The 27,303-nt window shown below is 39.1% G+C and overlaps 1 protein-coding gene across 12 annotated transcripts in view; it reads right to left on the bottom strand.

The window, feature by feature from the left end:
• Positions 1–1,462: 1,462 nt before the first annotated feature.
• The window catches only part of KLF12 (KLF transcription factor 12), a 407,719-nt gene continuing 381,878 nt past the window's right edge, over positions 1,463–27,303 (bottom strand). For 11 of the 12 annotated variants that reach the window (XM_072976354.1, XM_072976357.1, XM_072976356.1 and 8 more), the window contains one exon: positions 1,463–11,072. In XM_072976354.1, the coding sequence (XP_072832455.1) occupies positions 10,891–11,072 (182 nt within the window). In that variant the 3' untranslated portion in view covers positions 1,463–10,890. Of the gene's footprint in view, positions 11,073–17,808; positions 18,015–27,303 lie in introns of those variants that run through there. The other variant, XM_072976361.1, reaches the window with a different exon arrangement.

Here is a 27,303-nt window from a genome sequence, read left to right on the forward strand (position 1 = left end):
ACTAAGAAGAAGATATTTAAAAAGATTTTTCAAGTGCTTTTCTAGCAATTATTTAAAAAATACTCTACTCACTAATGGTCTTATTATCAAAAGCCTTATAATCCAGTTTTCTTAAAAATTTACAGAAATAAACTCACCTTGGCATGGATCATTCTACACTTAAATGATACACCAAGTCTGAAAAAAATGATAATTCATTCAACTATAGAGATTCAATCTTAGGCTCTGAAAAAAATTTTTTTCATATCACTTCATATTCCTGGACCACTTTTTCATTTTACATTCATTAAAATATTATTAGGTTACTTGACTGTAGGTCTGTGGGTTCATTTCCGGTCTCCTTATTCTGTTCCATTGGTCCAGGTTGTCTGTTTTTATGCCAATATCATGCTGTTTTGATTACTGCAGCTCTGTAATATTGTCTGAAGTCTGGAAGGGTTATTCCTCCAGCTTTATTCTTTTTCTTCAGTATTGCTTTGGCAATTCTGGGTCTTTTGTGATTCCATATAAATTTTAGGATTATCTGCCCTCCTACACTGTTGGTGGGAATGTATTTTGGTGCAGCCATTATGGAAAATAATATGGAGATTCCTTACAAAACTAAAAATAGACTTACCATATAATCCAGCAATCCCATTCCTGGGCATATATCCAGAGGGAACTCCAATTTGAAAAGACACATGCACCCCAATGTTCACAGCAGCACTATTTACAACAGCCAAGACAGAAGCAACCTAAATGTCCATCAACAGGTGACTGGATAAAGAAATTGTGGTATATTTATACAATAGAATACTACTCAGCAATAAAAAGAATAATGCCATTTGCAGCAACATGGATGGACCTGGAGATCTTCATTCTAAGTGAAGTAAGACAGAAAGAGAAAGAAAAATACCACATGATATCACTCATATGTAGAATCCTAAAAAGAAAAAAAAGAAAAGAATAAGAGGACAATAATGAACTCATCTACAAAACAGAAAGACTCACAGACATAGTAAATAATTGTATGGTTACTGGGGGGAAAGGGGGTGGGGAGGGATAAATTTGGGAGTTTGAGATTTGCAAAGGTTAACCACTATATATAAAAACAGATAAAAAACAAATTTCCTCTGTATAGCACAGGGAACTACATTCAATATCTTATAATAACCTTTAATGAAAAAGAATATGAAAATGAATAAATGTTTTATATACATGCATGACTGGGACATTACGCTATACACATTGTAACTGATTAAATTTCAATAAAAATATATTACTAGGAATCCCTCTTTAGGCCCTGGTTGTTATGAAATAAAAATCCTGTTCATTTTTTAGTATAGAGTCTATCTTGTTTCTGTGTTTTAAATTACTATACACAAATGGTAAAACTTTTCATAACAAAGGTTTAATTAGGATGGTTAATAACTATGATTTCCAAAGTGTCTGAATCAGCCTTAGTAATAATTAGGGAGTTTCGTTCCATACAAAATGCTTTATTTAACCTTCATGCCTTCATTCAGATAATTATACAAATGCATACAGTTAAAGGTTTAAACTCTATTTCGGTTCACAGCTCAATTCATAGGAAAGTTGAATACAGAAAAGCAATGCACCAACAGAATATGTCTGAGACACCATTAAAAACGATAACACTTGTTCATTTAAATCTCTGAGAATAGACTGGAATAATCATCCTCTGAGAGAATCTCATTAGGAGGGTCTCCCTTTACATTATCATAGGGCAAAAAAAAATCACCATTTTACAGTAAAAGGAAAAAAGCTCTGAGTATATTTACAATACATACACTATACATAAATACAAGAACAACACTTACATAATATTAATAAACTTATAACAGGGGTTGCCTAAACACTACAGAGTATATAAATGCAGAGGAAACTATTAGGGAATTAGATCTTTAGATAAGCTGGAGAAATAAATTCATTTGCAATTAAAACTCTGAACAGAAAACCAAAGGAAGATTTAAGAAATTAACACATTTGCTTGCCAGCATCATTGGGGGCGGGGGGTTATCCTTTAGTGCGTAGGACCTCCTTGGGGCGTTCTAACTCTCTGGGGTCAGAGACAGAGACATCTGTAAAGTGAATCAGCCGCAGCACATCTCTTCGATTTGCTGTTCAGAGGCTTCAAGCCTAGAATAACTGTTTTGTAAATGAAAGGATGTTTTTGTATTTTTACATAGCTCTTGTAACCCAATCACCATGTGTAATGAGCTAAGTGGTCAAGGAAAAGGAAAAAGATGCCTGCTTGATTTGGCCAAAGATGATATTTTTCTTCATTCCCACATATTTTTTTTTCAAATATGACCAAGAGAGTTATTCAAAAATATATGACGTTTGACTTGACCCCCACACACCAAGAGCAACGTCTAGACTACTGCTAATTATAACTAAGTCATTTTAAGTGGCAGGTGGGTATCTTAAACGTGGTCTGTTCTCATCATTTTACGACACAGAGAGTTCTGAGTACATTCTTCTATGGACAAACATGAATTTGCTGGCTTCTCCAATGAGCATGGTATGGTACACGTAATTGCGTTATGAAGCAGGATGACATAATACAGAAGACGATGTTTTCAAGCTGGTTTTGTAAGTGGTTCTCTCACATCCACGGGGAGCTGGTTTGTCATGTGATGCAACGTGTCCCACACAGACATGAACAAAACAATACAGCCACCATTCCGTGGGGGTGGAAGGGATGGTGATTTTTAAAAATGAATTTTTAAACACAACAAACTGTGGACAGACAAGCTGATAGGAAAGAGCCTTGAATATAGGCACCAGTGCCCCAGTTCAATACCACTCAATGTAATAAAGTCTAAGGAACAAAATATATACTGTAGTCTGTATGTAATTACAAAAGTCTGCTATGGGAAAACTAGAAACACAAGGAGAGCAGAAGCATTCTCTATAATGTTTTACGCTATATTTTTGGAGCATGAAATTCGCCAAAAGGGAAGATGTCAGTATGGTCCTAAAACATCTTATTTTTTGAGTACTTGAGCACTTTGACTAGAATTTGACCCCAATTCTACCCTCATATCCACCCTCATTTCTCAACAAAAATGAATCTCTGTGAAAGTCACGGTAAGCCTGCTTTGGAAAAAGCAGGATATAATAATTCACACAGAGTCATTGGTTCTTGCTTTGCACAAAGGGCAAACTCTGTTGTCCCAAACATTTTAAACTTCTGGAACTGAAATCCAGAAAGAAAAAGTCCTGATGTGGCAGTTTCCACTATTCATCTCTTTTCAATTCACTTAAGGTTGCGGTTTTGCTGTTGAGAAATTAATGCCTGTGAAACCCAATTAACTGAGGAGAGAGCCCTTTTCCGCGGTGGGCTGTGCACCCAGAACACTTGCTCTCAGCGTTGAAGGGAATTTGTTTATACAGGTTTTATCTCTTGCCTCAGCCAAGTAACAGGGAGAAAGATCATAATTCAGGAGACTCATTTTCAGAAAAAGAAACCCCATGTGAAATGACATTCTCTTAATGTTTTCAAAGTCCATTAGTACTTGCATGAATCAATACTGTCAGGGACCTTGTTCTGCACAGAAAAGGGGGGGAGGGCCATTTCTCTGATGTTGGACAGCTTCCTACGTAAAACTCAATTAAATGCACAGCAATACTATAAACAAACTATTTTAAAGACTATTTAAAACATTCCAAGGTGGCACTGGTAGGCGAGAAATCTGAAAAGGAATTTTCCGTTCTCTCTTCCTGCACATCACCGAAATGTTTGTGATCGCCATCCCCTTAACAACAGCCAAGAGCGGGCTCTGTTACAAACCACTAGCTCCACAGAGGTGAACATTTCACATGCAACTTAAACATAGTCTAGAAGATCTACAGAGGTGGAGAGGCTTTTGGTATTCCTACAAATAAATACATGGAGTTGCGAAAATCTGCTCTGCCTAAAATGCTCTGAAGTGGAGAAGAGTTTTAATGACTTACGATCTCCAGGTCAAATATTTGGAAGGCAAATGGCAAATTCAGGGAGACACCTGGTTGTTGTTGTTTATTTATAATCACCCTTCATGTGTGATCTTCCAGGAGAGGACTGAGTTCAAATATTACGTACCACTGTCAAATCATGTGCTGTATCATGTCCCTGTATCTTATTTGGAAAATATGATGACTACACATCCATAGTAAAACTACTTAAGAGTTAGATATAGAAAGTTGGCTGCTGGGAACACAAACGCAGTATGATGCACTGGAAGGAATCCAGGCTTTAGAGCCAGACAGGGGTAAGTCTACGTCCCCACTCTGCCATTCACTATTTCTGTGTTTGCAGACAACTCAGCCACTGTCTCCGTGCCTCAGTTTCCCACCCATAAAATCTAGAACTGTTGTACAGATTAGAGGTCATACGTCTAAAAATCACCTGATTAGTGCTTGGCACACGGGAAGAGTTTACTTAAAAGAATAGCTATTCTTTTCATGGTCTGCTGAATCTTTGAGCTTTCAAGTCCTTTTAGTACTTTCAGACAACTTGCAGAAAACAGCTCAGGTAGAAGACATGAGTGAGGTTAAGGAACCCAGCAGCTTCCCTTTGACATGTTAACTGGTTATTTTAGACCCTATCCTGGTACATTTCCTTCTTTTCCTTTTTTCTGAATCACGGAGGAGGGAACAGGAGACGGTTTCCCAGGCCTGTGGTCTGGCTCTGGAGAACACTGTCCGTCGTGGTAGTCTTCACTGTCTAAAGCCTGAGTGTCTAATCATAGTAATACTTTTAAACTTGCTCTTTCCAAGTATTTGGCTCCAAAAAGAGTGTAATTTTACTGATAGACCTCAATAGCTTGTTTGGGTGGATATGTGCTGAGATGGCGGGGCTGGAGAATTTCCAGGGCTCTTGTCTATTCGTATCGTCTCCTTGTACATTTCTATTCATGACTCTACTTTCAGCAGTGAAATAATGATAGAAAAGTATGGTGAAGTTCTGAATGTAAATCGGTTCATTTCCAGGACTAACTGCAAACCTGGGTCAAAGGCTAGGCTCACTAAGGCTCACTTCTCCTTCAGCAGACTTTTCAGAGAGAAGTGATTGCGTTGTATTCACTCCAAAGTGGTTCTCTGATGAGAACAGGAAGTATTAGGGAAAAAAGGAAAGGAAGAAATGTAAACATGGATTTGTGCATTTGATATTAGTGGAGAAAATAAAGGAAAACTAACAAATAAATATCTCTAGTGCTTCGCTAAACAAACTGGCTTCTGTTAACTGAGCAAATCTTTTTGAGCCACACACAGTGCTTCCTAAGTTTGGGGCAAATCACAGTGAAGTTTTCAGCTCAAAATTATAACTGCCATGTGCCAGAGAGTATGCTGAAGATAATCATAAAGTTCAGATTTACATTCTTACATTCTGTAAGAAAGATGAAGTGAAGAAATGCTCACATAAACAAGATCAGGCATATTTAAAACACACCAAATAATTTCTGAGGGTGTGTGTGAACAGATTCAATTTACGACGTGCATAGATTTACTCTGAGTGTGAATGTTTCCCAAACGTGGAGGAAAGACCCAGTCTGATGAAGAATTATTGCTATGTGAAAAGTATAGGAATATCTCATTGGTCATAATGATTACTGACAGGCACTTTTAGCTTTTAATTCATTTCTGAAAGTGGGCATTAGCGTATTCCTATCGCCAGCAGAGATTCATTTCACGTGTGGCCGTATTCGTGGCACTTCGCCTTGTCAACACGCAGCTACCGCTAAAAGGATTCCCTCTGGGATTCAACAAATGTCAACACCTGTAGAGTTGTTTTCTGATCGAGAACTGCCTTATTAAGGAGGAAGATAACTGAGAAAAGAGAACAATTGCTAGATGCTTCTTTTTAGCACAAGTAAGATCCTGGGCAGCTGTTTCTCTCTCTTCAGGTAAAGACAAGTCTGAGTTTGGAATCAGCTGTCTGCAACTTAAAATGACTTGTTGTGTTCTCAACCATTCCAGCTAAATTGAAACAAGGGGCCACTCCATTTTGTCAGATAGCACAAGGGCTCCTCTCTGACAAAGCAGAACAGAGTTCCCATAGCAATATCGCTAAATGGGTGTAAGATATACAAGGCATGTCTGAACAAGTTTTTTTTTTTTTATTTTATTGTGATGAAAACTAGAAGCTCTTTTTCCCAACATACTTCATCAAACTATTTACAACCTTTGTAAAATTTGTGAGTTTGAAAATACTTTTTCCGCTATCACACGTTACGAATACAGTAAAATATCTTCATTCTATTTTTTTAAAGATGCAGTATCCTCCTATTTCATTTTCTTATGAAAATCTGATTTTCTATTGCAGTTGCACAGTATTTAACATATTTAAAGTACCAATGGACATGAGTTGCTAAACAGACATTATTCTATAATGAAACTGTGAAAATATAGCATTTTAACTTTTTATGTACACTTCTTAACTATAAAATGCAGGCAAAGTCATATATAGCATTATAAGCTGATTCCCTAATAAGGTAAATAACTTACATTTCTAGACAGCATGAGTTATTACAAATTCATTCTTTTAAAAAAGTTCTTTGTTGATATTTACTAGCCCACTGGCTGCTGCATGTACAGGTGTGTATACAGGTGTGCATGTATCGGGGGTGGCGGCGGGGGGAAGTGCCGGCACAGGTAAGTGGAAGGCAGTGTGGGGAAAAGCAGAAATGGAAGACATGACTTAGCAAACCCCTCTCCTAAGCAAAACAAAATCAAATTGAGATGTTTTAATGAGATGCACTACCTTAGAAAAATGGAAGGAAGAGATCTGATCAATGAAGTTGTAGAATACATTTACCCCTAAAATTTACAGGCATTGATTAGTAAGGAGCAAAATCGGAGACCGGATTATGGACTATGAGCGTTAAGGCTTCCCGGGCCTATTACGATTCATAAGAGTTATCTCACGTTCAGCGCCTTACACAAAGTCCACAGCTCAATGTATCAGGAATGCTGGTGTTCTTAACACTGCTTAAAGTCTGTCCATCCTTATTATAAATGCTAAGACACCTTTATAACATCATGGCTACATTTCTAAGCAGTCGTAACAATATAACAAAGGCGTATTAATACACTTGAAGGCCTCACCTCACTGGATTTATTCAATTGCAGCTTTGGTAAGTATAATAAATAAAGTACAGAATAAGGAATACTGCATCTTTATCCATTTACATGTTATCAATCTAATGAACTGATTTCAAAGTGCAGAATTATATTTATGTTTAAAACACAAGTAGCAATTTGAAGTTAAAACAACTGTATAAAGATGAACACAATCTTTGTCTAAGCTACTCCCAATTTGAACCATAATGAGAATGGTTTGTTTAATCGTCTAGAACTGGCATTTGTAAACACTGTAGCATTTTGCAAGTTTCTTTCCCCCTGACATTCCTCTTCCTGTTTCCCACTTAAAACTTTAAAGTGAATAAAAAGTGCTCTTTAAAAAAAAATGTGGTTTATGTTATTGTTATTCAATTGCCTTTGAAAATAAATGTCCTATAGTGTTTTATAAAAGTAATGCCAGGTAATAGTATGATCTTTATGGTAAAGCCGTTAGGAATTCCAGTCTAAATGCCTTAATAGAACTTAAGACAAGCTATCAAGCAGGATTCTCAGAGTCCACACACAACTGACAGGATGGGCTGTGGGTGGACGGGGAAGCACAAACCTTTTCTCAAACAACCTACCATCGGAATGAGGAGGGGATCTACTAACACCTCAAAGTCTGAACCTCATTAACTTTTCAAATAACATTAACTGCCTTGAAATCAATCTATACAGTTAAGTCAACTGTAGCTTCTCAAGCCATTACAGCTACCTGTGTCCGAGTTCCCAAACATGCACACACACCCAGGTTCACATTTAAAACCAAAGAACGCTTCTAGTTTGGAAACAACTGAGAAGCCCTTTGGATTCTACTCCTTTTCTGTTGTTCACCATTTACTGTGCTTTTAAAAAGAGGTTAGGATGGACAGAAGATGAAATGGAGGAGGCTTGTCCATGCCTGAAGATATACTTACTTAAAAATATAATCCCTTCTCTACCAAACCACTTTCCCTTCCATGAGGAAACACTCGTAGAAAATTCACCAAGGAGAATTTGCTATGTCCCAAGACAAGCTCCAGCTGAGTTTCAGCAACTCATCCCCTCCTTGTGCTTGGATCCCTCCTTAGAAGTACTGGTGTGTCAAAAGGGGGGAAATGACACACTGCTGACAGGTTTCATCTGTAAACTTACTGTCTTAGTTGGGTTTCCACTTTTGGGGGTAAGCAGAAAATCTTACTTCCCTGAATCTTTCTTATGTTATTGGAGAGAAGCAGCTCATTTCATTCTGTGCTAATTTTAAATCGAGCTGTCACTCAGGAAGCTCCCACTGCCTGTCAGCTCTATGAATTCTAAAAACCGTTTCTCCCTGGAACGCTCTCAGGATCTCTCAGCAGAGAAAAGGACTGGCCCTTCTTAGGAGAGCAAGCAGAATTAAATCAAGTCTGCCCTTCACCTCAGTGATTCACCTACTACCTGCCAACTCGGTTCTAGGGCTAGCACAGAGGATTTCAGAGCTGTGTTCGCCATGCTCTTGTGTTTGCTACTCTCTGTGTTCTTCGCCACTAACCAGTAACCAACACTGGCATTTCTATTCAAAACGCTCACAGGCAATGAGAAGTAGGAGTTGCATATAGTATAGATAAAAAATGTTCCAGTAGGTAAGAAAAAGCCTAGTGCTTGGTGGGTAGTACATTGTGTTGCTAAAGAAGCTATTTATCCATAGAATTTCAGCCCTTGTTGGAGGGAAATTGCATCATGAATTTTTACGACCTGGCAGAAAAAGTAGAGCACACCTTTTTGAAGACAGAATTTGACCTGAAAATCATTATGTTGTTGCTTGAACATTAAAAAAAAAAAAAAATTCTTTCAATGCCACCCAACATAAATCGTCCTTATTTCAATGTTTATAGCTTTTGCTTCATCAGAATAAGATCATCTGACTCAGAAGATAATCCTGGAAAGGATAATTCTGCAGCCAGAAATTTTTTCAGAATGTTCAAACCTTTCAAAATGAGCTAGTTATATTGTGAGGTTGATTTGTGCAATTCCCCAAATCAAGTGTTTGTAATTAAAATATATTGCAAAGGTCTATGCTGGCCACTTCTTATACCTAAGCTATAAAAAATCTTAACAACAGTAACAAAAAACCTCACCAAGCCCCTTAGCCACAGAAAGCTGAAAAAACCCAGCTTTTAGTGGGGGAAAAAAAAAAGGTAATTTTTCTGAAAGAATGCTCACTGGTGATGTATTGCTTCGCTTACTGTAGACTTTGCTAGTTGCAAAAAAGGCTCATAATTTTAGGGGGTTGACGGCACTGTCACTGCCTCTCACCCTCAGCGCAGGACGAGCAGGTTCAAAGTCCCTGCAAATATCACTGCAGAACCACTGGGTCTTAATACAGCTTAGAAAGTGAAACCTGTAGAGAAGAACCCACTGGGGAGTCACGTATCCTTGGCTCTCCAAGAGGGGAACTAGCACCATGTCAGGCTTTCCTTGGGAGCATTCCCTTCCCACTGACTCGGGCCCAAGGAGAATTGACCCGTTCACCTAAGACTTAATTCCCTGCCTTGCCTCCGTGGCCTTCCTGGTCACCAAATAACTGTTTTCAAACAAGAAAACGGGGAGCGTAATCTTTAACCGTGGTACTCAACCAAGCAGGACAACAAACAGCAGAAAGATTACCTCAGTGCTGTAAATGTAACCAAGACATCTAAAATGCTGGGGTGTTTTTTTACAATCCCTTTAGTAAGTATGAAAATCGGTAACGTGAGTCCTCAGTGAAGTTACTGTAGGAAAAGTCCTTTTATTCGTTATTGCTTTTCTCCTCAAGAGGCGCATTATTTCCATCTCTGCTTTGTCTGATTTTTTCACGTTCACTGACTTTGCCCGGGCCGTCCCACCTCTTACCTTGGTGCCAGTGTGTCTAAGGAAGCTTTTTTTCCCCCTGATTCCTTGTAATCAAATACTAGGGGTAGGAAGAGATGATGCCCAGCTGACAGAACACTGCAATTTGAAGTGGGGCAGTAGTTTTTTTTAACACAGGCTCTTCCTATTCAACCACAGAACAGCTCTGTGCCCATCCACGCCAGGGCAGACAGCGGGACGAGACTCCAACTGAAATGTCGCAGCCCCTCTGCTCGGACAGATGAACAAAACAGAATCAAAACAAAACAAAAACAATCAACAACAAACAAATGACGGATTCAATGTCGGTTTTCTCCAGGGCATGGCATAATGACAAGTCGCGGGTGGTATCTGGTTGCTGCCATCACTATTGGAAAGGGCTGCCTGAGCACGCCTTTCTTTTCAGGTAATGGAACCTCTCCAACAGCTGCTTCTTTTCTACTTTCATGCTGCTTGCTGGTAACAGATTGGACGTGTGTTCTATCTCACTCAGTAACTAAAACTTTTGTAAAAAGGGGTTAAGGGGTGGGATGATGGGAGAATAATCCAAATTTAAAAGGTCTTGCTCTAGCCATCAATGTGTGGTAGACGACCTTGAAAGTATCAATAACAAAACGTCTGACAGCTCAGAAAATGTACAAACTACAAACATCTTTAAATGGCAGAGGACACCGCACGGAAAACAATGCCTGTCTCTTCAGCATGGGTGTCACCGATCTCCCAGGCCAGCGTGAAGTCGTTTCTTGGGGAGTCATGATGGGGGTTACCTTCAGGTCGAAAGGAGAAGTGTTACCACTCCTTTTTCCTGCTCTGGTTTCAGACATCGTGGGATGGTGATGCCCTTTTGTGTTAACACTGTGAAGGGGATTCAGCCCTGCTGAATTGGGTGCCGCTAAGAGATCCAGCTCTTACGTTCAGCTGGACAGGTAGCCTTCCTCACACCAGCATGTGCCTCCGGCGGTGCAGTGCCAAGTGATCTGACCGGGAAAAGCTGCGATCACAGTCCGCGCACTTGAATGGCTTCACTCCCGTGTGTTTGCGGTAATGCCTTGTCAGTTCATCCGAACGAGCGAACTTCCAGGTACAGCCTTCCCAGGTACACTTGTAGGGTTTCTCTCCTGGAAGAAACAAAGGGGCGCATGCTTTGGCACTCCATCATTTCTCCAGAATAACCAAGCCAGCATTATATTGGGGGAAATTGTTGTTTCCAGTGCATTTTCCTTTGTCAGGAAACGGAATCCTCCCACCAGTGGGTGTTGGGTCAGACAGATGGGGGTTTCAGTCTTGTCTCTCTTGCTGTGACAGGGGGCAAGTTAGTTACCACTTGCATCCTCAGTTATGGGTAAGTTACTTTGCAATAAAATATCAGAAGGCAAAGACTGATTGCTATGGGATATAATCACCACTGGTAGACTGAAGAGGCATATTAGAGAGTTCTACCTAGGTTGATTGGGCTAGAGGACTGAAATTCACTAAGAATTATAAAGGGTAATTAGCTATGTTTTGTTTCAATACTCCTCCCCAAACTGCATCACTTAGATGTTTAAAGGCTATCTTAGGGCACAATGTCCATTGACCAGTCATACAAAATTTCATTAAAAAGTAAAGCACTCCACCATCCCCAGAAATTAGGTATTCAGTACTTACTATTCATGACCATCTACTGTTTGCTTGTCAACTGGGAAAGAATCCTAGATAACTTGATAGTGGGACGTTTAAATATCTTCTTCAGTGACTTAAGAATTAGGGCAAGCCCTGAGGAATCATCAAGTTGGTCCCAGGGTTGAAGCTCACAGTAAAAAGTAGTCTGAAGCAGTAGGTAATCTGACCAGGTCCCTCAGTCAACTTGTAAGGACAGTAAAATATGCAAAGGCTTTGCTGGGAAAAGATAAGCCATCCATTGTCCAAATGAGCTCCCAGGGGGAGTGAGACAATAGCTGACCCAGGTGTGCTTTTTCCTGGCTCTCATTCAGAATGGGAGTCCTGTCCCCATGCAACCCCACAAGAACTGATCTCTTCTCTGCCCCTCCCATCCAACAGTCAACAACATGCTGCCTGGCCACACATGGTGCCTGGCCTGAAAGGGCCTAAGACAGGGAAGGGAGTTATCTGCTGATCCCAACATAAAGAGATGCAAAGTGAGTATTGTTAACCCCATACTATAGATGAGAAAACTGAGGCTCAGTGTAGTAAAGTAACTCGCTGGAAGCCAGTAAATAGATGCTTGTTTCCAAATCCAGCGCTTTCCACTATGCTCCAGTGGAATGGATAGTTCTTTCCCCATCTAAACCCTGTCACACCCTTGGACAACACTGATTTAACTTTCTTAGATACTTTCAAGGTATTCAATTCCTACTTCACAATACATCATACAGATTTTGTTTAGATGCCTCCCCCCTACCAGTTTGTGAATATGCAGAGATCAAGGATCATGCCTCTACCATTTTGGTATCCTCAGAGCTTAGCATAGGTGCCAAACAGTGCTTGAATAAATTAACAGAACTGCAACACACACAGACATGCTCACATGGAGGCATGTACACAGGAAACTACTAAGCCTTGTAAATGAGATGTCCGAGTCATGCCTACGTGGGAAAACCAGATGGAACCAGACCCAACAGTTTTCATCCAACCGTTAAATAAATGTTGACCATATGGGTCCTTTTAGGATCAAGTGGTTCTTTCAGAAGTGACTGAATAGCAACAGACCAGTTAAATCTAGAAATACTGAAGCCCCAGTTGTGGCCACAGAAAGCTCCAGGTTACTCTGAAAGACCTCCTGTCAGGTAAGAGCCTACTGACCGGATTAACCCAAAACCTCAACTTCCGACCCATTCTGGATGTCCTATGGAGACAAAACTCTGCATTTATAGGTGTCTATTGATCAGAATTTAATAGAAGAATTTTAAAAAATCATCAAAACCCCTAACTTTAAAAGACTGACAGTCTAATAACCAGTATTTCCATGGTGACTGTTAAAATGCTTTTATTTCCATGTCATCACTATGGTCGTATTTTTTTTTTTTGAAATTTACATCATGAGCATGGGTTCTAACAAGATGAGCTTGTTATAAATCATACAAATACATAAATCATACCTTCAAAAACACATAAATCATATCTTCAAAAACACATACATCTTTAGGGGCCCTGAGCTCAGCTAGCTGACTCTTTGTCACCAATGGGCACCTCCTAACTGTCTGCTATGTTGCTATGGAACCAGCTACAGAGAATACAGGCCTAAGAAGGAACGAAGGAAAGACATTTTCTTTAACTGAAGTACAGTCAGTTTACAATGTTGTGTTAGTTTCTGGTGTACAGCATAGAGATTCAGTTTTAGATATAATCTTTTTCATATTCTTTTTCATTATAGGCTACTACAAGATATTGAATACAGTTTCCTGTGCTATACTGTAGGACGTTGTTGTTTATCTATTTTATATATAGTAGTTTGTATCTGCAAATCCCAAACTCCTAATTTATCGCTCCACTCTCCCCTTTCCCCCCTGGTAACCAGAAGTTTGTTCTCTATGTCTGTGAGTCTGTGTCTATTTTGTATATAAGTTCATTTGTGTCATTTTTTTCCTTAGAAAAATGTATACTTTTCTTTTTAATATCCAAAAATATTTTTTGGAGACTATTCCTTGCCCCTGTTTCTTCATTAATAGAATCAGAGTTTGGGTATTCTCTCCCCATACTTAAGAAAAAAAAACCCAAATCCTCATCTCTTCATAATTAAAGGTTGAACTATGGAGGTGGTGGGGGAGGAGATGGCTGCTCTGGGCAGCCAGAGAACAGGCTTTTGCCCCTTGCTTAGGAGGGACCCAGCTTTCTGTTATATCCACCTAGTGCCTAGCATTTCATTAAAAAAATCAATAAATGCTCTTTTTGGACTAGTCAAGTTTTAGAAGTGGATACAAGAAAAATTCTAGCAGCTACTACATTGTATTAAAACTGTGTATTATTCATGGTAGCACTATTTACAACAGCCAAGACATGGAAGCAGCCTCAATGTCCACTGACAGATGACTGGGTAAAGGAAATGTGTATATATATACCATGGAATACTACTCAGCCATAAAAAGGAATGAAATTCTGTCATTTGCAGCAACATGGATGGACCTAGAGATTATCATACTAAGTGAAGGATGTCAGTCAGAGAAAGATAAACATCATATGCTATCACTTCTTTGTGGAATCTAAAATTTAAAGATACAAATGAACTTATTTATAAAACAGAAAAGAGACTCGCAGACATAGAAAACAAACTCACAGTTACCAAAGGGGAAAGGCGGGGGGATAAATTAGAAGTTTGGGATTAGCAGATACTAACTACTATACACAAAATAGACGAACAACAAGGATGTATTCTGTAACACAGGGAACTGTATTTACTATCTTGTAATAACCTACAATCAGAAGGGAAGAATATGAAAAAGAATATATATGTATACATACAACTGAATCACTACGCTGTATGCCAGAAACTAACACAACTTTGTAAATCAACTACAATTCAATAAATAAATAAATAAACTGTACATCATATTTTATGCTTGTGCTTTGAAGCAATTTAAAGGGTACAATCTTATAGACAAATGAAGACAACAAACTAACTTCATGATGTGAGCGAAAACAAATTAGGGTGATAAATAAGTTTGTAAGATATACTGTAGTATGTATAAATGGGCTGTGGAAGGACATAATGAACAGACAGAATCCTTTCTCCAACCTCCCTCCTTTCCTTTAAATCCTGCTAGATAATAGAAAGCTCACTTCAATGTTAAAAAAGTCAGTGGTGGGGAAAGAATGGAGGGTGAATTTGCCATGAACGTTTTAACATGGAAAGAGATGGCTGGGACAATAAAAGGAGTCAAGCATTTCCCCAGGTCTGTGCTGCTACCGTGCACAGCTGCTCGGCATCAGGCTGAATGACAGAGACAGCAAACACGACTTCCAGTCATTTCTTCAGGAATACTGCCTTGTCCTTAAAATCATTTGAATTAGAATCCTGCAAATGTGTTATTCAAAACTGTTTCCTCTAGAAATAAGCTAAAAATAAAAATCGCATCAGAAACTAACACAACACTGTAAATCAATTGTATGTCAATAAAAAAAGGAAAAAAAAAAAGAACTCTGGGTTTCCAAAAAAAAAATTAGCATGTCTACTTTTTTTTTGTCTAACCCACAAATACACTTAAAATCCACAGTAGCAAAATCTTTGAAAATGTATTTAAATATCTTTCAAAATGAGAAGAGGTTTTGACTTCACCATTAGCTCACCTTTGATTTTTGGTTCTTACATTAATCCTATAAAAGTAATAAATGATAGGAAGTGTTGCAGTATATGTCTTTACCAGTAAGTTTTAGCAAATGATTTTTCTTTTTTTAAGTTGAGACATCAAGTTGCTAATGTATAAGAAAAATTGAAGGTCTCCAGCTGGATAACTGGCAGCTTAACACTACGCTACACCTTGGGGTGCAGTTACTAACTTCTAGGCTTTCAATTCTGCAGCGAAGGTCTCTAAGTCCCACGACAAATCTGTGAGTCATTTTCCACCTTTTGTACTTAAAAATAAAAAGAGAATCTGATCATTTTCCAGCACAATCTGCCCTCCCTTAGCTCTTTATAAAACCTGAACTTATGAAAACCACTGAAAATGGAAAGTATTAATTGAAACTAATAGAAAGATCTATTTTTTAAAGTGAAATAGTCCTGCAAAGATCAAAAAGAGAACATACCAAAAGAGATGGTTTGTTCATTTTTGTTCTAAAACACTCATTTAAACTCCACATTTAGGTTTCATGTTAGATACAATTTTATATGCTACTGGAGTGTGTGTGTGTATGTGTATGTATGCATTTATAAGCATTATTTAAATAGTATTCTAATTAACTATCCTGTGAAAATGAAAACTCTCATTAGGGTTTTTTCTCTTGAAACAGTCAACAAACTGATTTATTATGAGAACTGCTGTCTCTTTCCATTTTGGTTAAAGAAAAGGATTAAGAGTCACTAAAAGCACTTTCATGACATTTACCCAGCAGAAGGCATAATAAAATCTAAAGAAAACACCAGGTATTGAATGGATTCCCACAATCCATGAAACAAAAATAACTTTTTCGGGTACCTCCCATTTCACCATCTGAAACGCTGAAAGGTAAATGTGTCTGGAGACAAAAGACAGGTGCCCTTTCATATGAAAATGACGTGTGAGCAACACCGTAAGAGGAATGTGCAGTTTGCAAAAGCTCCGGTCAAACAAAACGCTCATGTTCTCACATCAGCTTCTATTATTTTCTCAAGCAACTGAAAAAAAATACCTTTTGCAACAGGAAACATAGGCATTTTCTTCAGTTCAGAAGTGCATTTCTGAAACATGTCCCTGTTTAAACTTTTATAAAGTCATGGGGTCCCAGACACTGACAAATGAGCTTCACTGCACTCAAGGCTCAACATATTTGCAGTGACAATCTGTTTTACTTGAGGAATGGTATTTGCATATGAGGGAGAGAAAAAAAAAAGAATCAAGATTCCTATCTTGTCTTCTGGTTTCTGTTACGTTAGTTCATAAAAGTTCACAGCATTTTAGATCTGGAAGGAAATTAGGTACTTTCAAAATGAGGAAACAGAAACCGAGAGCCGAGATTACAATGTCCCCGATTTGTGCACAGGTAGACGAGGCTGCCTTCCTTCTTGCTGGTGTTTAGGGGATACAAGATAGCACAGGCTTTGAAATCAGGTGGAATGCACAATTAAATGAGGCTCAGTCACCAATGTGCGCGACTGGATCTCAGACTAGAGAGTGAAGCTTTCTGAAACTCTGTTTTCCTGTCTGTAAAATGGGAATGCTATTCCTAATGTTGTGAAACTTAGAAACATGTGCCACATGCTTGGCACGTGACAGGTGCTCAATGAAGGCTTTTGAATTTTATAGCTATGAAATTCAAGACTTTTCTGTTTTTGCTAAGAAACATAAGTAATATAAAGTTAAAAACCAATCCTGTTTTGTCATTTTTAAGGAAGGAATTAAGATTTGCAGGTAAAAGGGGTGGGTATAGCTCAGTGGTAGAGTGCATACTTAGCATACATGAGGTCCTGGGTTCAATCCACAGTGCCTCCATTAAAGGTAATAAGATAAAATTAAAAATTTAATCAAAGATTTGCAAGCAAATGGATGCCAGTCCTCATACTGATTTCCCCTAATATTTTAAGTATAAAACTCCTTTATAGGTCATGGAGAGCAATCTGGTCCGTAATTTGTTTGATTCATTTGGTCTTGGCAATTCCATCCAACAAGCGCTCAATTTTGTTAGTATCTACCCCATCAAACTGTCTGGACTGAATTAATTGACTCTTCTTCATTATGTTTCAACAAGACCAAGTGGGTCTTTTCTTTCTTTCTCATGCAATTCTACACTGGATTTCTTTGATAAAAATAGTATTTGCCACAGCATATAACACTTTCCATATACCACACTTGGCTTGAAGAGCTTTATGGACCTGAACTTATTTAACTTGGATGACTTCCCGATGAAGTAGTTGCAGTCACCAGCCCCACTTCACCCAGAGTGAGTTAGTGTGAGGTGGAGGTGGGACTTGAACCCAAGGGGTCAGACACCAAAGTTCATGGTCTTAACCACTACCCTAAAATGCCCCTCAACACCTTAAATCACTGCTTTAATTAACCAGGACAGTTGGTCAGAACTGGCCCAGCAGACTGAGAATATGAATTAGTACTTATAGGACAGACAACGTTAACCCAGAGGCTAGCCCGTCTCATCTAGAACTCAAATATAAATGAAGTAAAAAAACATCCTATAATAAAAATGTACTTCAGAGAGAGCAAAAAGTTCAAGGTCTGAGGACAATAGTTTATTTGGCTGTTCTGAGTTTATGTTCCCATGGAGTGACAATATTGATCTTCCTGTTTCTGAATCCCTTCTCAGTTTCTTTCCAGACATCTTCCTTTACCTGTTACATAAACGTTTACTGAGAATTTGGCTTTGACTTCTCACTTGCGTAGGTTCTCCTTGGTTCCAATGGCTTCCACCACAACCTACAAGGGAAAGATTCCCCATTGTCTACACCTTACTCTCCCAAGCACCATGGCGGGTACACAACGTTTCCAGTCGGCAGCCTGAAAGCAGCCTCAACGTGACCAAAACACTATTCAGCATCCATCACTTAGACAAGACGCGTCCCTCCTGTTTTGCTGTCTGGGAACAAAAGACAACCCCACCTATTCAGGTATCAAGTCATAAATCTCTCTGGTTGGAGAGATTTCTTGGACTCTTTCCTATGTGTTATTCTCTCCCTGCCTCAACCTGATGCTTCCATCTGCCAGTTCCTCCTGCTCTTTAGGGTCTCACCACCTTTCATCAATACCAACTTCCAGTGGTCTGTTTCCCTGTCTGATGACCCACCCGCTCCAGTTTATTGCCTGCACTGCATAGAAGGAACACTTTCTGAAACCATCTAATCATGCCACTCCGCAGTGCCCTGAGCACACCTGTATTAAAACCCTCATCACACCCCATCTCACTGTGACAGCAGATTTTCCTGCCTGTCCAACTCACTCAGCAGTGTGGTCCTGAGGATGGCTTTACCACCGTGCTCTGTGGTAATAAGTGCCTGTTGATCAAATGAATGAACCACTTGAATTCAAATGGCTTGTATTCTTCTAAAAATATAACACAGAAGGGTGAATATAGGAGTAACCCATTTTGTGAAACAGAGTCTACTGCCTGCATTTTATTCATTCCACAATATTTTCAATGCAATTAATTAGAGCATATATTTTTGAAAGGGAGAATATATATTTTGAAATATATATTTTGGATTAGAATGTATATTTTGAAATATATATTTTGAATTAGAATACATATTTTACATGGAAGTTTGTTTATAGCTAGTGTCATCTATAGGTCTGGTCTGCAAATAAATATCTCATTTTAAACCTTAAAAATTAGTAACATGACATGGGATTGAGCCTTTTTCCCCCTCAAATGAGCATTAGTTATTTTAATCTTAAAAACTATATATTTACATTATAATTCTATTTTTAGTTACAAAAAATTGATTACAATGTCTTAAGCCTTATAAACAGACATTTTAATGTATTCTTTAGTGTGGCTCTATTTTCCACAAAAATACAGTTCCTCATTATCTTTAATGTTCCATTAAAACCACATATTTTATACTAGTAGTAGTTAATTCTGCCACTCAGGATAAGATGACCAACATGCATAATCTAGTTATTCGGCAGAACATGAGAGTCCAAGGGCTGGGAATATTATTGCCCCACTCCTCCTTACAACACACTTTTGATGGCTGAATGAATAAAATAAACACAAAAGCAAAGAAAGGAAAATGAAGAGCATGGTCATAAAATCCCATGACTTTTTTAACCTCCCACTGTCACTGATGTTCTGTGTGCTAATACGATTAAGAAACAAACTCACTTAGTAACCTGTTCATTCAACTGAGGTGATAATTGGTAGGCTGCTTTAGAAGGATTTACTTTTTTAAATATATGAAAAAGATAAATTGAATTTTTACATAAATAAGGTAACACTTCAAAACCCAACTGAATCAAACATGTACAGCCCCGCTAGCTACATTCAGACAGTGGTGAACCATGGGTTCAATGTATTTCTGAAAAGCACTCTCTAGGTTAAAATAAGTCCTGCTCCAGCATGAAAACAGGTGTAACACTTTCAGAGCAGTATGTTACTGATCCAGCCTTTTCAGCCTCCCTTTTAGAGGGGGCACTTGCATGCTTGTTCCCGTGGGCAGGTGATGGTCAGCACATCACTGCAGTCAGGACCAATTACCCCTGCTGTGCTGCAGCAGCAGCTTGTATCAAGCTCACTCATGGCTTCCTGATCACGCTTACCTGCTGGATACCTGCAGATGTGGCCGTCTCCCCGACCACATTTAGAACTCCTTGATGTTTCCGTCTTTTTTTTTCCTTTGTTTTTAATGGCGGCACTGGGGACTGAACCTAGGACCTTGTGTATGCTAAGCATGTGCTCTATCACCGAGCTATACCATACTCCCCCAACATCCCCTCGCCCCACCCCCAACTTCATCTTTATGGTGGAAAGCACTCAAGAGCCGCTCTGTTAATTTAATTATTAATGCTTCTGGTCCTTGGTCCTTGTCTTCTCCCTGGTTTTCTAACAAAGCAAAATTTTAGCAGACTAGAAAGATCAGTTCACGTCAATGAAAAACCTTAAAAATAGATGACGTAACATCCTTTGCTATCTTATGACTTCTAAGTAGCTTAATGCCCAACTCTGAACAGATAGGTAGTGCTGGCTAGACATACTAGGAGGGTGGCCAGAGTCGGGGGAGACTGGCGGGTTATTAGCACACTTGGCCATGACCGGGTGTAGTGACACCAGCACGGGTTCTAGAGAAACCAGAGGCTGCATCTCAGCTCCACTCCTTGTCCACTACATGACGGTGGACAAGTGCTCTAATCTTCCGAGGGATTTACAGATGCGATCAAAATATGTTAATCACTAGCAGAGCAGAGAGCACTCTGCCTGGGACCTGGCAGGTCCTCAGGAAAGACCAGTTCTCTCTCACCACTGGTCTCCACGTTTGTTCGCAGCATCCCTTACTCCTAACCACACACGCTGGACGTCTTCAAAGGCTCCTTCTGACCCTGCCTTCGTGTCTAAGCAGGTGCCATGCCCTCTTGTTTCTACTGCTCCACTGGTTCCCCCCTGCCTTCCTTTCTGACCACTGAACTCCCACGGCAGGGAACTGTCCAGGTGCTCCAGGGTCACAGAGGACGGTACTCTGCCTGGGGAAGGAGGGTGGTCAAAGAGATTGCCAAGGCCATGCTGAGGCATTTTTGAAAAATAAACAGGAGTTTACCAACTAAAGAAGGAAGAAAGAAGGCCCCTAGGCAGGCCATTTCAGATAGAAGGAAGAGCGTACAAATGACCTGCTCCATATAGCTAGGTGCCTCTGGAGACTGGTTCATCGGTATGGCTGGGGGATGGGGGAAATTGGGATAAGGAAGCAAATAAGGTTTAGCAGATGGATAGGAGTCAGATGAGAAGGGCCTTGGACGGCCAGCTTAGAAAGGAGCCCCTAAATTCCCTGTTCATAATAGACAGCTCCCATGGTGTTCATTTTGTCTGCTTGTATCTTTATGACATGGCTTTGTCCACTTGACCTTTGTTATGACCATTCAAAGAGTCTTATCTGGTATCAGTTATGGACAAGTTCATTGAAGATGGCGACTATGCCTCTTTGGGCCTTTTTCAAGAAAAATCTCCAGTGCCTCAGACATGGAAAATACTTACTAAATACGTGTCTTGGTGAATTTCTCTATGAAGAGGACCTTTCAAAGGGAAGATGATCTTTTACTAAATATTATAAACATATTCCTTAAAGACTGTTTATACTATCATTTTTTAAATGACAAAAAGGGCCTATTAAATGCTAGCTTTACTCCAACATTTTCTGTATTGTATAAATTTTAAATTAGTTGAGTCTGAGATAAAGAGATTATTATAATTACAGCTGGCTGTAATGAGTATACTAAATTATCCAAACTTCTTTTGACTTAAACCTACTGCTCACAAAAGCAACATACATCCCTATCCATATCTACATATAACACAATTTCAATTCAACAAATAATGATTGGGTCCTTTCAATGTGTTAGTCACTGTGTTTACTGAGGATATATATATATATTAAAAAAAAGATGCCTCCTGTAGTAATTATGCAACAACCTGCTATATTTATGTTCAAAGTTAAAAAAAAAATAGAAACTCTGAGGTTCACACAGTTAAGTAACTTGTTTAAGTTCACCAACCAGATAGGGGCCAAAAGCAGATTCAAACTTCGGTGCCCTGACTTCAAATTTAATTCTATTTCCATTGCAGTTCCCTATTTCTCTGCAGTTACCAATATGACGCATATTTCTGAGCTGTTTGGCCACGACCTACAAACAACTTACTGGGAGAGGATTTTTATCTGAAAAACATCAGTTTTGTTCTTAAGTGATTTATTATCTTAGCATCACTAAGCCCTATGCTTTATCTAACAATGAATCTAGACAGAGGGTCTGACATGGAGCTTTATATGGGATGAGTTATTTAATTAATGAAGACAGATGTGAAATTATAAAGCTATACCTGAAGGTAAGATCTAGCAACCACAAGACTTGTGAACAAAAGGCCACCAAGATGCACAGCTTCACACAGCTCATGATTTTCTTTCTTGGAGTAGCAGCAAATCATTTCAGAATCTCATTCAATAAAATAAGGTGTCAAATTATAAGCAAGAAATATAGGAATAGCAGTGAGAAATTAAAAAGGGAAAAGACATGGAATCTGCAAGCATTTTGGATCCGTGTGTGTGTGTGTGTGTGTGTATGTGTAGTCCAAATGCAGTCATTATCTTATATCAATAATAGCAAATGATATTAGTTACAAAGACTTCGTTCCTCAAAAGAAGGTCTAAATGCATCATTTCCTTTATTTGTAAAGGTAGCGAAGACATATTTGAGATGGTTTTAAATCAAAATTGGTTAATATTTGTAAAGCATCCTTATGAGTTAACTTCCTTGATGTGTAAAATTCAGATATAAATTATTTTTTCTAAAGCTAGATAGATAAGAAATGTGACTGCTTTATGTTTACTAATTGTTAAAACTTAGGTGTGTAGTTTTCATGTGAATTCAAATGAATATTAGACAAGATTGGCTAAATAAGCTTCAGAGATTTATCAGAGAGCAGGATATCAAGTTGAAATCTTCAAATTCAGATTCATTTGAAACTGAATATTTTTCTGTTAAAAATCAGTTTAAAAAAATCTGGTTTCAAATTTTTATCTTGCCTTTTCCTTGTTCATCATTAAATTATAATATTCTGCAGAACACTGATAATCACATCATGTCTAACGTACCACTAGAGGATTCTGGCTGACTTTCTTAGACCCTCTTAGACCAGATCCAACATCTGGTTGTAGAGCACCATCTAGTGGCTGTAAGAAACATTGGTGCCTGAGAGTTTTAGAAAATGACGGCATATATTTTTGGAAAATAATGAGAATTCTCAACAGCAATACTAAATTCATAAAACTATTTTCTTCTAAAATTTACATTTAGCTCATTTAATAAGCAATAAAAGTCTTAAAATGAGGGAAATTCATCATACATTGTAGTTACGTATGGCACAGATTTAAGTGACTATTAATTCCAATACATATTCACTTAATTTCAATGTATCTTCATTTAAACTCACTGTACACTGCTTCCTGCAGAGGAGACACACAATTTAGACCAGTGAATAGAAATAACGTTACCTGCTGACAGTAGCATGAATGTGATTGCCAAGATATATGTTTTTTCTTCTACTGAACGTGCCTTAAATGATTTACCACAGGCAGGTGTTAGTCAGGCATTTGAAAACATTTGTTCAAATCTTTGTTATCTAAACCACATTCATGAAAATATACTTAATTATTTTCAAAGTGCAAAAGGTACTCTTCAGCATTCCTTTTTTAAATCTAAATTCCTTGTTAATGTGTAGAAAACCTCCTTTTTCACACTTCTCCGCATATGTTTAACTTATTGTATGTATAAGTCCTAAACAGATGACTGATCATGTACTAATATAGCACAAAGGAACAAGTGTTAAAGGTAGAATTAACGTGACTTTCTCAAAGAAAGTGTCTCAGTGCCGCTTGCTCCCCTCCCATCACGTGTGCTGTTCTCATAAGTCATCTGCTATAATCCCAACCTTCACATTCATTATTATGGTTTGTACTGGGTTTTACTTACTCAATATGCCTGGAGCAAAGGTAAGGCTAAGAAGATACTTATTAAAAGCAAAGCAAGCCAACCTGAATCCCTACCAAACTAGTGTTGATTTCATTGTGAACATGAAGTCATGAAATCTTGCACATAATTATGCCTCAGAAACCAGTATGGGCTCACTTTGAACCACAGGCAGCAAATCAAATTTCACCCTTTCTTTTGAAAAACACTGTTATTTGACTGACAGTTTAGGAGACTGGGCCTTGCACAGAGAAAGTATTTCTCTGCTAAGTGGATGGATGGATTTGGTATATCTGGTTTTGGAGCAGGAATTTCACAAGGACTTTTTGATGTAGCTGTGAGATCAAGAAATGTGGACTGGAGGTAGGACCATGAGGTGGGTTCTTAGCTGGAAGTTAATGAATTAAGACCCACGAGGATGGACATCTCCAGGGTCACATCTCAGGGCTTTTTCCTTGAACCTGTTCTACTCAGTACCTGGAAAAATGGAGAAGCTTGAAGGAGAGAGCTAAAAAACTGAAAGGGAGGGGGGCAGGGAGAGGTCCTGCAGTCATTTCAGTCTATTAGACTAACGGGGCCAAGCCAATCAAATGGATAATATTATAATTATTTCCCAGACTTGAAAGGGTATATTCAGCCCTCGTAGTAATGATTCTGTCCTGTATCTCCCAGAAGAGATCATCCAATCTGCGGCAAAACACCTCAGTGAGAGGAAATTCACTGTTCCCAAGGGAGCCATCATGTGACGGACGAGTTCAAGAGCAAATACAACATTGCACAGTTAGGTTTTTTTAAAAAAAACCCATTATAGGTACAGGGGATGGAAAGATCTCGTTCCCAGCAGTTTTTGATTTAGATGACCTCACAGATTCAACCGCTAAAAGACTTAACATTACCTCTGCATCTATTAAGAGACGTCCATTAACAAGAGCTCTTCCCTCAATTTGTGGTGTGAAAACTTAAAAAGACACAGCGATACGTGGGAGTATACCTAGAAAGACGTGGCAGAGAGAACTGAGGCTGTCTGATTTGGAGAAATGGAGATGCTGGTGGCTTGTGGCCGTGTTGCGAGGAGCACCGGGGCCAGGGAGCGAAAATTACTGTATGATGATTGGGGCTCTTCCATTCAACCAGACAGCCCCCGAGAGTCAGACAGCGCCACAGGAGAAAATCCAACACCGTGAGATGAGGCTGTGCCTTCAGAAATTCCACCCAACTTGTCTTGCAGAAGAAAAAGCTCTCAGTCACATGCAGTGTTTAAGGAGAGGTGGGAAAATGAGTGCTGTAGGAAATTATACTTGACCACGAGCCACACCTGTATCAAGGAGATCATGACACCTGCAGCCCCTAGGTGTTACCAGGATCAAATGAAAGAGAAGATATCTTAAATTCGCAGGAAACAGCATAGTAGGGACTTGTCTGTGACAGATGACACCCAAGGGATTCCTCTAATTAGAAAACTCTGTGACTTATAAGGTCCACTTGGATTCTAGGAGTCTATGATTTCATCTTATTAATAAGCCAAGCTAATGAATTCTGCTTCAGCATAAAAGGTTTCTATTGCTTTGAATTATAATGCCTACATCACATCTCCCCCACTTTCATGATATATATTAAAACCTATAAGATGCAATCTTATAATGCCATGACGTTAAATCCTTTAATAGTACCTAATTAAACCTTTCCCCCTCTTTCACTGTTCATCACTTGGATAAATGAAGCAGAGGTGTCTGTGAAAATGAGGCTAATAAGAATTTCCGAAAGTTCAAGGAAAATAGGGCTAACTCAAAATATATGATTCACTGAAGAAAGGTCATTCTTTTTTTTTTTTTAACCAGAAATGCTCCCATAAAAAGTCAGTAATATGGCCTGATCATCCTTGTTACTAAGATTTGTGTTCACTATCTACTGACAGGATGAAACATGCTTATTCAACTTTCATGTCTTTTATATTTATCCTTTGCCTTAATAAGGAAATTGATTCAAAAACAGAGCCTAGGAAATCAATGAAAAACTTCCCTGGGGAGGCTCAGAACCAATAGAAAGGGAAGAATCTGGGATTAAGTGGAAATGGGAGAAAGACTGGGAGCAGAGAGGAAAGATGGAAGATGCAGTTTGCACACTATGTTGAATTACCTGAGAAATATTAAAAAAAATACCATGTTAGATGAGCAAAAGCGAACTCCAGACTCTATGATGCTTGTCTGACTTTGGGCAAGCATCCTGCACCATAATTTCATCACACACAAGATGCCCCATCTCAGTGTTTGGAGTTGTGAAAGTCTCTGTAAAGCAGCTTTCAAATAATCTGTAACAAGGCTAAATCAACAGCAAAGAATGCTGACTTAAATGACTTTGCTACCTCGCTGGGAAACAGTTTATGCAGTGTGGTTATTTTAATGTATTTGAGATGGGAGTCCTATTTATGCAGCCCCATGGGAGTCTGAGACTTGAACCTCCCAGTTTGAGGCGGGTGCTGGTGGCTGTCTCCTGTTGAGGGCAGTCACTGGACTGGGCTGGTTGGATGCAAGATACGTTGCTACCAGGAATGTGTGTGACTGGATTTCTCTCTTCTCTCTGCTTCTTTGGAGGTTCCCACATTCCAGCCACCAGTCACTTTTCCTAGAAAAGGTCCTGTAATTGGGGGGTTCTCCTTCCACCTTTGATCTCTTCCCAGAGCCTCCCACTGGTGGTACCCAACAGAGTCCAGAAGCCAAAGAAGCCAGGGGATGCCAGGTGGGGGACACATAAGGTAGTAGATGGATCGGGTGAGTAGGGAGCTAAGTGAAGAGTTGCCAGGCTCTTTCCTGGGTGGGTGGATGGGTGGGTGAACAGGTGAGTGGATAGGTAGGTGGGTGGGTGGATGGGTAGACTGGGGGTGGCGACAAAGTCAGTGAATCACTTGTCTCAATTTCCTCCTCTGTGAACTGTGATGATTGAAAATCCTCTCCATATACAAAACAATACCAGTGAAAATCAGGAGTGAGTTAGAAATATTAAACTCCCTGCAGTGCTATGTGTATGTCAATCTTATTTTATATTTTGGTTTATTTGGGGGACAAGATCGAGAAGAAAAAAATATGATCTTAGTGGTGATAAACAAAGCCAACTTTAAGGGAATGATTCTGTTCAAGCTTGTTTGATGTGCACTTAGACATTTAAAAACCTGACAAACTAGACAATGATGATGTTCCAGTGCTGCTCATGGAAAAGACTAGACGACTGTGTTCACACCATTATCATAAAAGTCCTTAAGACACAGAAGACAGACTTCTCTGATTGCTGAACTTCACTGAGATGCACGCCTTTTTCAACTGAAAGAGGGAATGCACTTCATTCATAACTAAACTCAAAACTAAACTAAACTGATCAGGAACTGAACTCAAGAGGCACGTTTGATGGGTGAGCACAAAACATTCCAGCACTCTCATGGCTCCAAGGTGAGCAAAAGCAAACTTCAGACCCTATGATGCTTGTCTGACTTCGGGCAAGCATCCTGTACCATGACTTCATCATATACAACAAAATGCCCCACCAC

This window comes from Vicugna pacos, chromosome 14 (assembly GCF_048564905.1).
Source record: "Vicugna pacos chromosome 14, VicPac4, whole genome shotgun sequence".
Taxonomy (NCBI): domain Eukaryota; kingdom Metazoa; phylum Chordata; class Mammalia; order Artiodactyla; family Camelidae; genus Vicugna; species Vicugna pacos.